Source organism: Apis florea, unplaced genomic scaffold, assembly GCF_048593485.1.
Source record: "Apis florea isolate Af1SG1 unplaced genomic scaffold, ASM4859348v1 contig_3802_pilon, whole genome shotgun sequence".
Taxonomy (NCBI): Eukaryota; Metazoa; Arthropoda; class Insecta; order Hymenoptera; family Apidae; genus Apis; species Apis florea.
In genome coordinates, this window is record NW_028256863.1 from 2,373,170 (window position 1) to 2,385,000 (window position 11,831).

At 53.6% G+C, this 11,831-nt stretch overlaps 1 protein-coding gene across 1 annotated transcript in view; it reads left to right on the forward strand.

Moving 5' to 3' along the window:
* The first annotated feature begins 9,843 nt into the window (after positions 1-9,843).
* vvl (ventral veins lacking) overlaps positions 9,844-11,831 on the forward strand; it is a 23,205-nt gene continuing 21,217 nt past the window's right edge. Inside the window, exon 1 of the mRNA XM_086916468.1 lies at positions 9,844-11,831. This exon is cut by the window's right edge and continues 1,986 nt beyond it. Coding sequence (XP_086772594.1) covers positions 10,391-11,773 — 1,383 coding nt within the window. The 5' untranslated portion in view covers positions 9,844-10,390 and the 3' untranslated portion in view covers positions 11,774-11,831.

Consider the following 11,831-nt stretch of genomic DNA (forward strand, 5'->3'; position numbering starts at 1 on the left):
GCCGCGCGTGGTATTTAGGGATAACAAGAGGGCCACTTCATCATCCGCTGGAACGACGACCCCACGATTCCTCCTCCTCCTCCTCCTTCCTCTCCTTCTTCTCTTCCTCATATCCCAATCCTCGTTACCGTTTCCCTCGAGAGACGAGTGTATGAATCGCGGTAACAGAAATTCTTTCGCTCGAGGAAGCGAGCGAACCACTCCCGTCCAGCAACCGATGAAAAGGGGGAAGCGGGGTGGCGGCGTTTATCGGGAGATCGGCGGACGAGAATCGATGGACGGGTGTCCGAGAAATGGATTGGCCGGCGCTCGCGCTCCACCGGCGTTCTCGCCCCGAAAAATCGGCCCGGGATATGGATCCCCTTTATGGTAATGCCGTGTTTATGCGTTGACAGTCGCCGGCGTCGCCACCGCTTTCGAACCGGGGAAAGTATGCAAATCCGTGGTAGTCAAAGATTGAATTTCATTTCGTGTCTCTAGGAAAGGAGGGGGGGGGGGAGGAAAGGGGGCTCGACCTCGATGTCCGACACAGGCCGCGCGTCCGCCACGAGGAGGAGATAACCTTTCGACGCTCGAACGACTCGACGACCTTTTGACAGAGAGAGAGAGAGAGAGAGAGAGAGAGAGAGAGACGAGCGTTGCCGCTTCCATATGCATCAACCCCGTCGACACCGGCCGACGGCCCTTTTGATTTCCAACCATCGGGTTTCCGCCACGACACCACGTCCACTTTTCACCCCTATCCTTCTTTCCTCAAATTACGCCTTCCTTCCGTTTTCCTTCTCTTCCCCCCCTCCCTCTCTTCTCTTGTTCCACGTTGTTTGGACCTCGAATACGAAACTCTTCTCGTAGTAGTGGATCGATTTTTGAATCGACTCAATACATTGCGTATTTTCGTTTTGGAGAGGACGATTTTGTTTCCTCGCGAATCACGAGTTACAGTCAGTTAGACTAAGTAGAAGGGAATAGGAACGGTTTGAACGACGATGGGAATCTTTCCTCCAGATGTTCATGAATTTTAAGGGACGAGGTTTAAGGGGCGAGCATAATTTTTCCATTTAGCCGGTCGATCCCTGTTCGATCCCGATCTATCCCCCGATACACGTAAACAAACGCGCACTAATGCGAACCAATGTCATCGGTTCGAAACCCCCCCGTTTCTTCCTCCTCCTCCCGATTCTTGAAGGATGATCGACCGTCGTCGTCCCGCCCTGCCTCGTCAAAGGTCAAAAAAGACGGGTCAGAGGGGGAGGAGGGTTAGTAGTCGAGCGCTTCCTCTCCTCTCCTTTTCCACGCGATTCAAATTTTCCGATTTTAATCGGATCCGATTTGTCGATCCTTCTTCTTCGAATCGAGATCGGTGCAAATTCGATGTTTGCGATCGCGGCTTGTAAACGCCGGATCGGAGTCGCTCGGGGCGGATGGGCACGGGTCGCATATTTAATGGATGGAAACGGAATGTCTCGGGGCTGTGGCGGCGTATCGCGGCGCACGAATCTCGCGGCAGAAAATATCGATAACGCAGGAAAACCGATTCCAGATATTGCGCGAGCTATTTCTCAGCGTTTTTATTAATACCCCTGGCCCTCGTCCCCTCCTCCTCCACCCCCTATGCCCCGGCAAATTAGGGTGAGGCATCGCTTACTCGTGAATCTTTTCGACCCTTCGTGAAAGGAGATGACTATCGTTTTGTCCTCGAACGACTACCGTTGCTACCGACGAAAACTCATGAATTCGACGCTAATTTATCGTCGAGGATCTGTCTCTCTCTCTCTCCTCCTCTTCGCTCTCTGCATCCGGGATGACGCCTCTTTACCTCCTCGAGGAGCGCAGCCTCCTCGAAATTCTCGCTCGAGTTCGAGAGATTAATTGCGCGCCCTTCCTTCCAAACCTTGCATCTCTCCGGCTCTCCTTTGATTTTTATCCCTCGGGAAGAAGGATAGGGAGGAGGAGGAGGAGGAACGAGCGGAATAGGAAGTAAGAGTTTCTCGTTCGTGTTCGATCGAAAAGCGAAGGAGGAAGGAAGAGGAGGAAGAAAAAATTCGAGAAGAAGAAGAAGAAGAAGAAGAAGAGAAGGAGAAGGCTCGTGATTCCCTTTAGGCTCGAGCCATTGGTTGGATTCGCGATCCTGCGCGGCATCTCGTACACACACACACACACAGCCGCGTACGCCAGGGGGATAATAACCAATTATTTTGGAGTATATAATTAGAAAATTACGGAGTCAGCTCCGACACAGGGACCCCTCTCTCTCTCTCTCTCTCTTTTTCCGCCTACCGACCGATTTCTTCTTCTTCTTCTTCTTCTTCTTCTTCTTCTTCTTCTTCTTCTTCTTCCTCCGTCCCTTTTCCTCTCGCGATCTTCTCCTTCGTGTGGCGTCAGAATTGAGAGATACAGATACCACACGTATACAGAGCCCGTAAAGTATAGACCCCATTGCAAGTCGCATGTGCTCGATCTCGGCTTCCCTCTGCCTCTCTTTCTCACCTGCCCACCCCGCTCTTCCTTCCTTCTATCTCTCCTCTCCTCCGCCGATCCTTCCTCTTGCTCCTTTTTCCGTTGAACGCGCGTGTGTGTAGAGGCGAGGGTGTAGAGGTGGGCCGACCTTATGGCCCTGGGCTACCGGGCTTCGTACCTAAGCTGCTCCTCCTATACGGGGTGTCCCTCGTCGAAAAATCTCGTTAACGCTCGATTCCTCCATTTCTCGCGGCCATAAGAAACGTGTTGCATATCTTCTTTCGAATTGGCGAAATTATAGAAAATTTCTTCGAAAAGAAAGTTGTTACGAGACGAGACACATTCCCTTCCCTTGGTCGTATATCGAAGGCGGTTCAAAGTTAGACGAAGGAGAAGAAGTTGCGTGGAAGACCTGTTGCGCGAAAAGATTCCTTCCTTCCTTTCGATACCATCCTTGATAAATATCCTTTCGTTCCACGATCGAGTTCCGCGAACGAGTTTCGGACGCCGTGTATAGAAGGGATGCTCTCGAGGCATGCAGCTCTCGCGACGCGCTAAATTATTAATCCTAAATTCTTTCGCCGCCATAATTCTCGTCTGGGTGGATTCGCCTCGAATTAGTTGCTATTAGATGGTAGCTCGATTTCTCCAACCTTTCCTTCCCCAAAACGCACTTGCAAAAACTTGACGAACTTGTCGTCATTGCCGGCGGCCCAACTCCGACCAGACGAGTTTCCTTAACGAAGAATCCTCGACGCTTCATCCCAAAGAAGGTGTTAAAAAACAAATTTGTGGCAAATTTTTCGCGAGGCGGAAACGCGACGAAAACTCGTCCGATCTCGGAGGAGATGGCAGGCTTCATAGGTTACACACCCGGTACAGAAGCTTCGCCACCCACTCGAAGGCAGGTACAGCCTCGATGGATCGTGATACCCCGCGGACAAATGCCGATAATTGCATTTTGTAGTTCGTGAATTCCTTCTTCCCGCCCTCGCCCCCCTTCCTCCCTCTTATTCCCGGCTCCTTCTTTCTTCTTTCTCGCCCGATTCCGCGTTTCGCCACCAACCTTTAATCAACCCGCCCCGCAAATTCGTGAAGTTTAATCGATCGACTGAAAAGAGATGATCGATTCGACGGTGTCGCTCGTCGTCGCCCGCCTGCCCTGCATCGTGTACGGCCACTCTGTCCACCCACGCACCAGAGAGCCTTACGACGGTCGTGTCCCCCTCGTGCGTCCTTCCCCCTTCGTCTCGAAACGAAGTCTCTTTCTTTCCTAGAAATCCATCCTATTTATCCATCTCGAGAAAAGTATCGAGAAACCTATATACGTATCGTGTGCTTTCGTATATTATGTACATTACGTAGTCGACGTGGTTTATTCGAAAAAAAGAAGAAAGGAGGAGGAGGAGGATGCGGCAAACGACGAGATGCTATCTTTAAATAATCGGTCTGCGGAGTGTACTTCGAAAAACTAACTTCGCCGGGGTATCATGCATCGCGCCAGACAGATCGGAATCTAATCGTTTTTACGATCCGTCCGTGTCTTGCGGGCGCAGCTTAACGCGTGTTAACGTCGAAACGAGCGAGCGAAGTCGACTCGCGGAAGTCCCGTGAAACGATCCACGTTATTAACGCACGCGTGCTTCCCGATCCTTACGACCCCGATACTTTCGTGGCTTCCAGCCAACTACCTCGAGTGCCGTTGTAAATATGCCTCCCTTTCGTCCTATGCTTTCACGCGTCGAGGAAGGAATTTTCGAGGAAGGTTCGAACGAGATCTTATTGGAATCTTGTCTTAGCTGAAACTTTTGGCTTCTTCTCGAATGTAATGCGGAATATAAGTGTGGTTTAAAAAATCGGTAAGATAGGAGGGTTTTATCTAAAAAAAAACCGCGCATCGATCGTCGTTGGAATTCGTATCGTCCCTCGTTTCTTGATCGAGGACACGATCGTGACGGGGGGAGCGTGACGCACGGATTTGTAACTAGCCATCCCCGTGACAATTGGTTAACCGTGGAATATATACATAATAGGCAGCGGTGATACTCGAGGAAGAAGGTTATACCGATCGAGTAACAAGAGAGAATGTGATTATATTTATATTTGCATTACCACCAATGGCGACACACGAGTGCAAAGGGGTTAAATCGAGGAAAAGGGGGCAGGAAGACGCGCGTGCGATGGTCTCTGCCGTCGGGCAGAGAGGAGCAGCCAGGTCTTGGAAGTTAAGGCCTTTCGTCGTTGTTTCACCCCTCGACAGGGATGGGAAGGTTAGGAGGGTATCCTCCTTGGTGTACGTGCGTGACGTCAATATGTCCAGGATAATAAGATGGCCGGCGATAAAGTGGTGGGTGTAGATACGAGATAACAATCGGCTGCAGTAGCTCCTGGCAATCTCGTGATTACAGGCTTAGCCTCCAGTATCTCGCTTCTTCTTACTGCTTCGAATGCACCCCTTTTCCTTCCTTCCTTCCTTCCTCTGTTCGACTCCTTCTTCTTCTTCTTCTTCTTCTTCTTCTTTACTACGCCTTCTCCGTTTCTCCCCAGCGTCGTCCTCTCGGTCCAACTTTCTTCCTCGAGGTTTACGCGATATATTTCACCAGGGATATATGTATATATATATATATATGGATAGTGATAGAAAGAAGATGGGGGGGGAGGAACGTTCGTGCTTCCTTCTCCTTCTCCTCGACCATGTTCCCCGGCTTTTTCCCCGATTTTCGCACATCGAATATTACAGCCTGACGGCGCAAAACGAGAAGGAGCCGCCGCCTGTACGTGGTAGGGCGTTTCATCTCCCCGACCTCCTCTCCTCCTCTTCCCGCCAGAGAGAGGTACCTCTTAATAATAATTTTGATCGGCAAATTGGCGTGGTGCATATTTCAGCCTTCGATCGTTATCTCGCGAAACTTTGGGCCCTTCCTGCGGTTTCGCGACGGCGAGGAGAAAGAGGAGGAGGGGGAGAAGGCAGCGGCCGAAGAGGAACCAAGCCCCGCGAGGCTCTCGCTTCGCGTTTTCGTCCACCTCGAGCTTCCTCTCTATCCTTTTTTTTTCCCCCTCCCTTCTCCGTAGGAATTTTCCTCTCAGCCCAACCCAGCCCAGTTTGTTGTTTCTTTTCAACGCGGAGTTTGTCACGTTTGCAAAAACTCCTCTACTGTTCCTCTACTGCTGCTCGGCGAGCAAAGATCTCTTCGTTCAATCGTGCCTGAAGAAAAGAATCGCAATTGTACACGGCAATCCACTACGCGGTAATCCACGCGTGGAATTCGAACTTCGAGGCGAGAGATAATCGGGCGAAAACCGTGTGGCCGATAATCGTGTCGCGTCGAAGAAGTTTCCGCGGTGGTGGTGGTAGTTCGTCGGGTGGGCATCTTCGGTATGCAGATTCGCGGCGCGAGTTATCGGCCCACCTCTCGGCCTCTCGGAGGAGATATCGTGGTCGAGCGAAGTTAGCGCCCGATCCTATCCAATCCCTTTCGGACCGGCTTGATCCCTTCTCGGTCGACAAAGATACTCCAACTATTTTCCATGGAGGAGGAAGAGGAGGAGGAGGAGAATTAGCGACTTTTGGCCAAGTTTTCGAGGACGGACTACTCGCTCCTTAGCCGATGGAAATCGTCTAAATTCGGGTCACGAATTCCTGGCTGTAAATAAAACCATTGTCTTTCTCTCCCCTCCATCGCTGACATATTTCTTCGCATCGTTCCACGCGCGTGTCATCAATTTCTCCTCCGGTGTGTAACCGGAGAGAGAGAGAGAGAGAGAGAAGCGTGTTGCATCTTTTTTTAGTTTCTCTTTTTTTTGTACGATATTATCTCTCTTTCTCTCTTTCATCTTTGAATACACGAACACGATTGTACAACTTCGATCGTTGTGTTTTTTCTTTTTTTCTATTTCTTTTTTTTTTCTCTCCGTTCGACGTTCCTTCCATCGGTTACCATCGGCTCCGGAGGAGGAGCGAATAGTTCGGCCGACTTCCACGCGATGGCGGCACGGTTACCATCGATTCTCTCGCTGTATCGCGCTGCGAATACGCATCGTATCTGGGAATGCGGGGTTGCTCGAGTAATTTTTCGAGTGGCAACCCCTTGAAAAGAAGCTGCGCGCTGCTGCCACCTATCGAACCATCTCTTCGTCGAACGAATTCACACCGTGCGCTAAATAAAATTCCGCATCTCTCTCTCTCTCTCTCTCTCTCTCTCCTCCTGATTTTTCGATTCTCGAAAAGTGGAAGTAAAGAGGGAAGGAAAAAAGGAAGAAAGAAGAAGAAGAAGAAAGTATCGGGGGGTCGTAGAGAGAGAATCCCTCGACGTATTTCGTATTAAAATATTAAAATATTCATTCCGAGGCATAAAGGCGAGCAAATTACTCCGGTCTTTCATTCAAGGGTTCGGTACGAACATCTGTACTTTCTTTTTTTTTTACGATTTCTACGACCTACCGCAACGTTCTAAATGCTTCGTTTCATAAATCTCTCTTTTCTTGCCTCGAGTTTTTCTCTCGCGAAAACGAGAATCCCCGTTTACGTTCATCCTCGCGACGAAGAGGACTCTACTTTTCTCCTCTCCGATCCGTTTCTCCAAAAATTCATCGATGCGCGCGAGTCAGGCTCACGCGCTGAGGAGGAGGAGGAGGACACGGATTCGGTTGTGTTTTTCACAAATGTTTTCGCGCCCCACGAGTACGGGGAGGGCAACGGGACGACGAGAGGCTCCCTAGGGTAGGGTAGGGTAGGGTCAGAAAAGAGCGGCTAAATTATGCAAGCGAGCGTGCTCTCTCAGGTAGCGTTTTCACGTAGCGGTTGTTGGCATTCTTCCTTCGTGTCCCTCCTCGCCGTCGGACGGATTCGCGCTGCGCTCGCTCGGTTTCTCCACCCTTTGAAAGAAGGAAACGACGGCGCCCTCCCTACCTGTCCTAACCAAATATTCCACGGCCGCGTGCAAATTCGAAAGAGAAAGGAAGGAAGGAGGGAAGGAAGAAAGTTGGACGAGGAAAAGGGAGGAAGGGTGGCGCGAAAAACGGGCGAGATCGAGGGGGGTTCGATCCGCGCGTGTAATAAAGTTGGCAAAGAAGCGATAATGCCGGGCCCCCGCATTAAAACGCTCGTAATTCCGGCGAAACGGGCATCTCAGGCGTATAATAACGGGCCGCGTAAATGACAGAGAGCCGGGGCAATAATTGGCATCGGCGGTGCGCACGAAATTCCTAGGTTCGGGTAGCAGCAGCCCCGGCTATACTTAGCCGGGGAATCACGACAGGCGTCTCCTCCTCGCTTCTTCTTCTTCTTCTTCTTCCTCTTCTTCTTCGTTCTTCTTCTTCTTCTTCTTCTTCTTCTTCCCTTGTCGGGGACACGCGCGACTTTTTCCGAAACTCGATTCTGATCGCGTCTCGACGAGGGAGAGGAAAAAACGGAAAACGTTTGGGCCCTGGACGTGCACGAGGAGGAGGGCGGCCACAGGTGCGAAGGCGCAAAGCCAGCTGGGAAAGCCAGTCGAAACGGGTACGACACAGGGAGAGATCTCGGGCGCACGATGATCTAACTCACCCCTCCCGAGGGGTGGCTGGCACGTACTGCATAATGCTGCTACCTGTGGCTCTCATTTAAATGTACTAAACCTCCTTCTCTCTCTCTCCCTTCCACCCTTGTCGACCATCTCGCTCGCTAGCTAGCTAGCTAGCTAGCTAGCTCGTTCGTTCGTTGCCTCGCCCACAGACACAGGCTTTTTTATTCGACCGTTTCTCCTGCACCGATACCACCCCCTCCGATTTTCTTTCCCTAATTAATCACACCCCTCCGCGAACCTGTTGCCAGACACGGCGATCCGTCTCGATCTCGAGTCGACGTCCACCTTCTCGCCGCCTCCCAGGAGGAGGACAGGAGGAGAGGTGCGATCGGTGCTCGTCCACCGTTGCACCTGTTGCACCGCGTGCTTGCTACGCGAGAGTGGGTGCGTGGTGAGGTTGCGATTGTCACCGAGACCAGACTTTCTTTCCGCCGCTTTCCAACTTGCGAAACGAAACGAGCCGAACGGGGCGAGGTGTCTCGAGGTGGATGGAAAAATCGTAGTAGTATTAAAAAAAAAAAAAAAAAAAAAAAAAAACCTGTTGCGCTTTTTGCCATCGTTCGAACGAGCTTTTCGTTCGAAACGAAAAGTAGAACGAAGAGAACTAGGAGGAAGAGATAGAGGAAGGAAAAGATACTTGTTGTGTCGAATCGCGGAAAGAGAGAAAGATCGATAGGGATTTCTCGCGGTGGTTGGTTTCGTCGGCGGTCGTGGCGTGAAAACGGCAGCTAAGCAGCAGCCGGTAGGTTTGGACAGCGGAGCTCGGCGGCGGCGGCGGCGGCGGCGGCGGTCGCTGGAAGGTTGGACTAGTTAGAGGGGCGAGGGGTGAGCCGGGGTGAGAGCAGTGGCGCCTGGGGTGCGTAGGCTGCCTCGGAGGCGCGGTCGGTCCAGGTTCCGCCCGACGGTGACGTTCGTCGACGGCCACCTTGCGGCCGGGGCCAATGGTAACGCGAGCGGGAGGGCCGGGTGGGGATGTGCAGGAGCGTGGCGCGCATGACTCGGTTCCACCGAGCGCTCCGGGAGCCTCGGGAACCTCGAGCGAGCTGCGAGGCGAGGCAGTCAGTCGCTCTCAGCTACGACATGCATAACGCATGAGAGAGCCTGAGCGAGATCTTTTCGAGCCGTTGTCGTCTCTACTCTCTCGCGCGCGCGCGCGCACGTACACACAGTCTCCTCTCTTTCTCTCTCTCTCTCTTTCTCTCTCTCATCCTCTCTCGCGCCGAGACGTCGCGCGAGGAAAACACACACACACTCACACACACACACACACACACGTACACACGCACGCACACGAAACACGCACACTTATACACACACACGCACAAAAACACGGGGAGACACACGCGCGCGCACCAACCAAGACACCGCGCCGTGAATCGGCTTCATACTCTCTTCTCCTCCCGTGATCGTGATCGTCCGCGTCGTCACACTCGTAATCCCGTGTTTGGAGGAACGACGGGATAGTCGCGAGTGTCGTCGTCGTCGTCGTCGTCGTCGTGGTTGTGCGAACGACGGCGTTCAGTGGATCTCGGCGAACCGCGAGTGATCTACAAATCCTCCTCTTCTCATTGTTGGCGGAAGGAGGAGTGCCTGAGTTGCCCGAGTTGTTCGGTGTGCCAAGTTGAACGACAAAGGATTCGGATGCTCCGCGAGCCGGGATCTTGTTGGACGCGGTTGTGTTGGTGAGGCGAGAACATCTCTCCATCGAGGAGAGGAGGAGGACGGAGGAGGATACATATACATATATATATTGTTATTCCCTCCCCACCCTCCCCAACCCCCCCCATTTTTTGTGGAAAAAATATACCGCGTTTCGTTTCGAGATCGTATCTCCTCGTGCCGTGAGGTGGAGGAAAAAAAGTATGGACGAAATATCGGTCGCCGCGAGTTCCACGATGCCTCTTACACGGGATATGGTGCGTACGATCCGCGAACGATGGACTGTGCGTTGATCCGATCCGAATTGTGACACGAGATCGGTGTGATATCGTTGGATAGAGCGAAGAAATCGAAGGTCGGATCTCGAGCGAGGGACGAAGATTCGGTTTGCGAAACTGACACCGCGTTGAGAACCGTGTTGCGACGACGAGCGAGAATTTAATATAATAACAATAATTCTCCGAGATACATTCGACTCGGGAATATAGAAGGAGGAAGAGGAGGAAGAAGAAGAGGAAGAAGAAGAAGAGGAAGGAGGAGGAGGAGGAGGAGGAGGAGAGAAGAAAAAGGAAAGGAGAGAAAGCGCGAAAGTGGAAAAAGGGAAGAGAAGTGGTGGAAAGGAAGCGGGGAAAAGGGTGCCCTTAGAGGGCAGCCCGAAAGGGGATCGCGGAGATAGGAAGGAAAATCGAGGTGTGGACGAGCGGAAGTAGATGGCCGCTACCACGTACATGCCGATTAGTAGCGCAGTGTCGTCCGAGCTGGATGGTGGTTCGGGTACCGCGATCGGGATGAATATCGCTGTGGGTGGCTACTCCTCGGGCTCGCCTCGCAGCGCCGCCGACGCCGGGGAGATGAAGTACATGCCGGCGCCCCAACATCATCACCATCATCATCATCATCACCAGGTGACGTCGTCCCCGTCGCCCAACGGCCTCTCGCATCCGTCGCCCGCGAGCCTCTCGTCGGCGAATCCCTGGGTGAGCCTGCAGCCGAGCAGCGACCACTGGGCGGCCTCGATGGGCATGCACCACACCAGCCACCATCCGCATCATCATCCTCACCAGGCGAACGTTGCCGGCCTCGACGTGAAACCGTCGATCGCGGCCGCGGCAGCGACCGCCGCGGCGGCGGCCGCCGCCGCCAACGACCAGTCGATGCATCACCGCGGAGGGCCACACCAATCGCCCGGGATGGCGTCTCCTCACTCGAGTTGGCACGCGCCCGTCGTACCCTCGGCCCATTACAACCCGAGCGGTGGCGCGGCCTCGCCCACCACCCTCCAACAATACCACGCCGCTATGAACGGGATGCTGCACCCGCACCATCCCCAACACCATCCCCAACTTCACAACCACCAGACGGGACTGCACCCGAACCTGAGGGATCCGGGCTCGCCGGTCGGCCACTCGCTTCACCCGGGCCACGCGCACGACAGGGATCAGAGCGCCGGGGAGGAGGACACCCCGACCTCGGACGACCTCGAGGCGTTCGCGAGACAGTTCAAGCAACGCCGGATCAAGCTCGGTTTCACCCAGGCGGACGTGGGCCTGGCCCTCGGCACCCTTTACGGGAACGTGTTCTCCCAGACGACGATATGCAGGTTCGAGGCGTTGCAACTGAGCTTCAAGAACATGTGCAAGTTGAAGCCGTTGCTGCAAAAGTGGCTCGAGGAGGCGGACTCGACCACCGGCTCGCCGACGTCGATAGACAAGATCGCTGCCCAGGGTAGGAAACGGAAGAAGCGGACCTCGATCGAGGTGTCGGTGAAGGGAGCCCTCGAGCAGCATTTCCACAAACAGCCGAAACCCTCCGCCCAGGAGATCACCACGCTCGCGGACAGCCTCCAGTTGGAGAAGGAGGTGGTCAGAGTGTGGTTCTGCAACCGACGGCAAAAGGAGAAGAGGATGACCCCGCCGAACACGCTAGGCGACGGGATCATAGAGGGCGTGCCGCCCGGCCACCAAAGCCAGCCGGGCCTCCACCAGGGCTACCATCCCCAGGACCACCTTCACGGATCGCCCATGGGCCACAGCCACAGCCCCCCCATGCTCAGTCCCCAGGGTCTCACCGCGCACTCGTTGGCGGCTCACTAGCGTTCGCCCGGGCCTCCCCCGTTGGGCCTTTCGATAACTTCCCAAAACTCGGCGAACA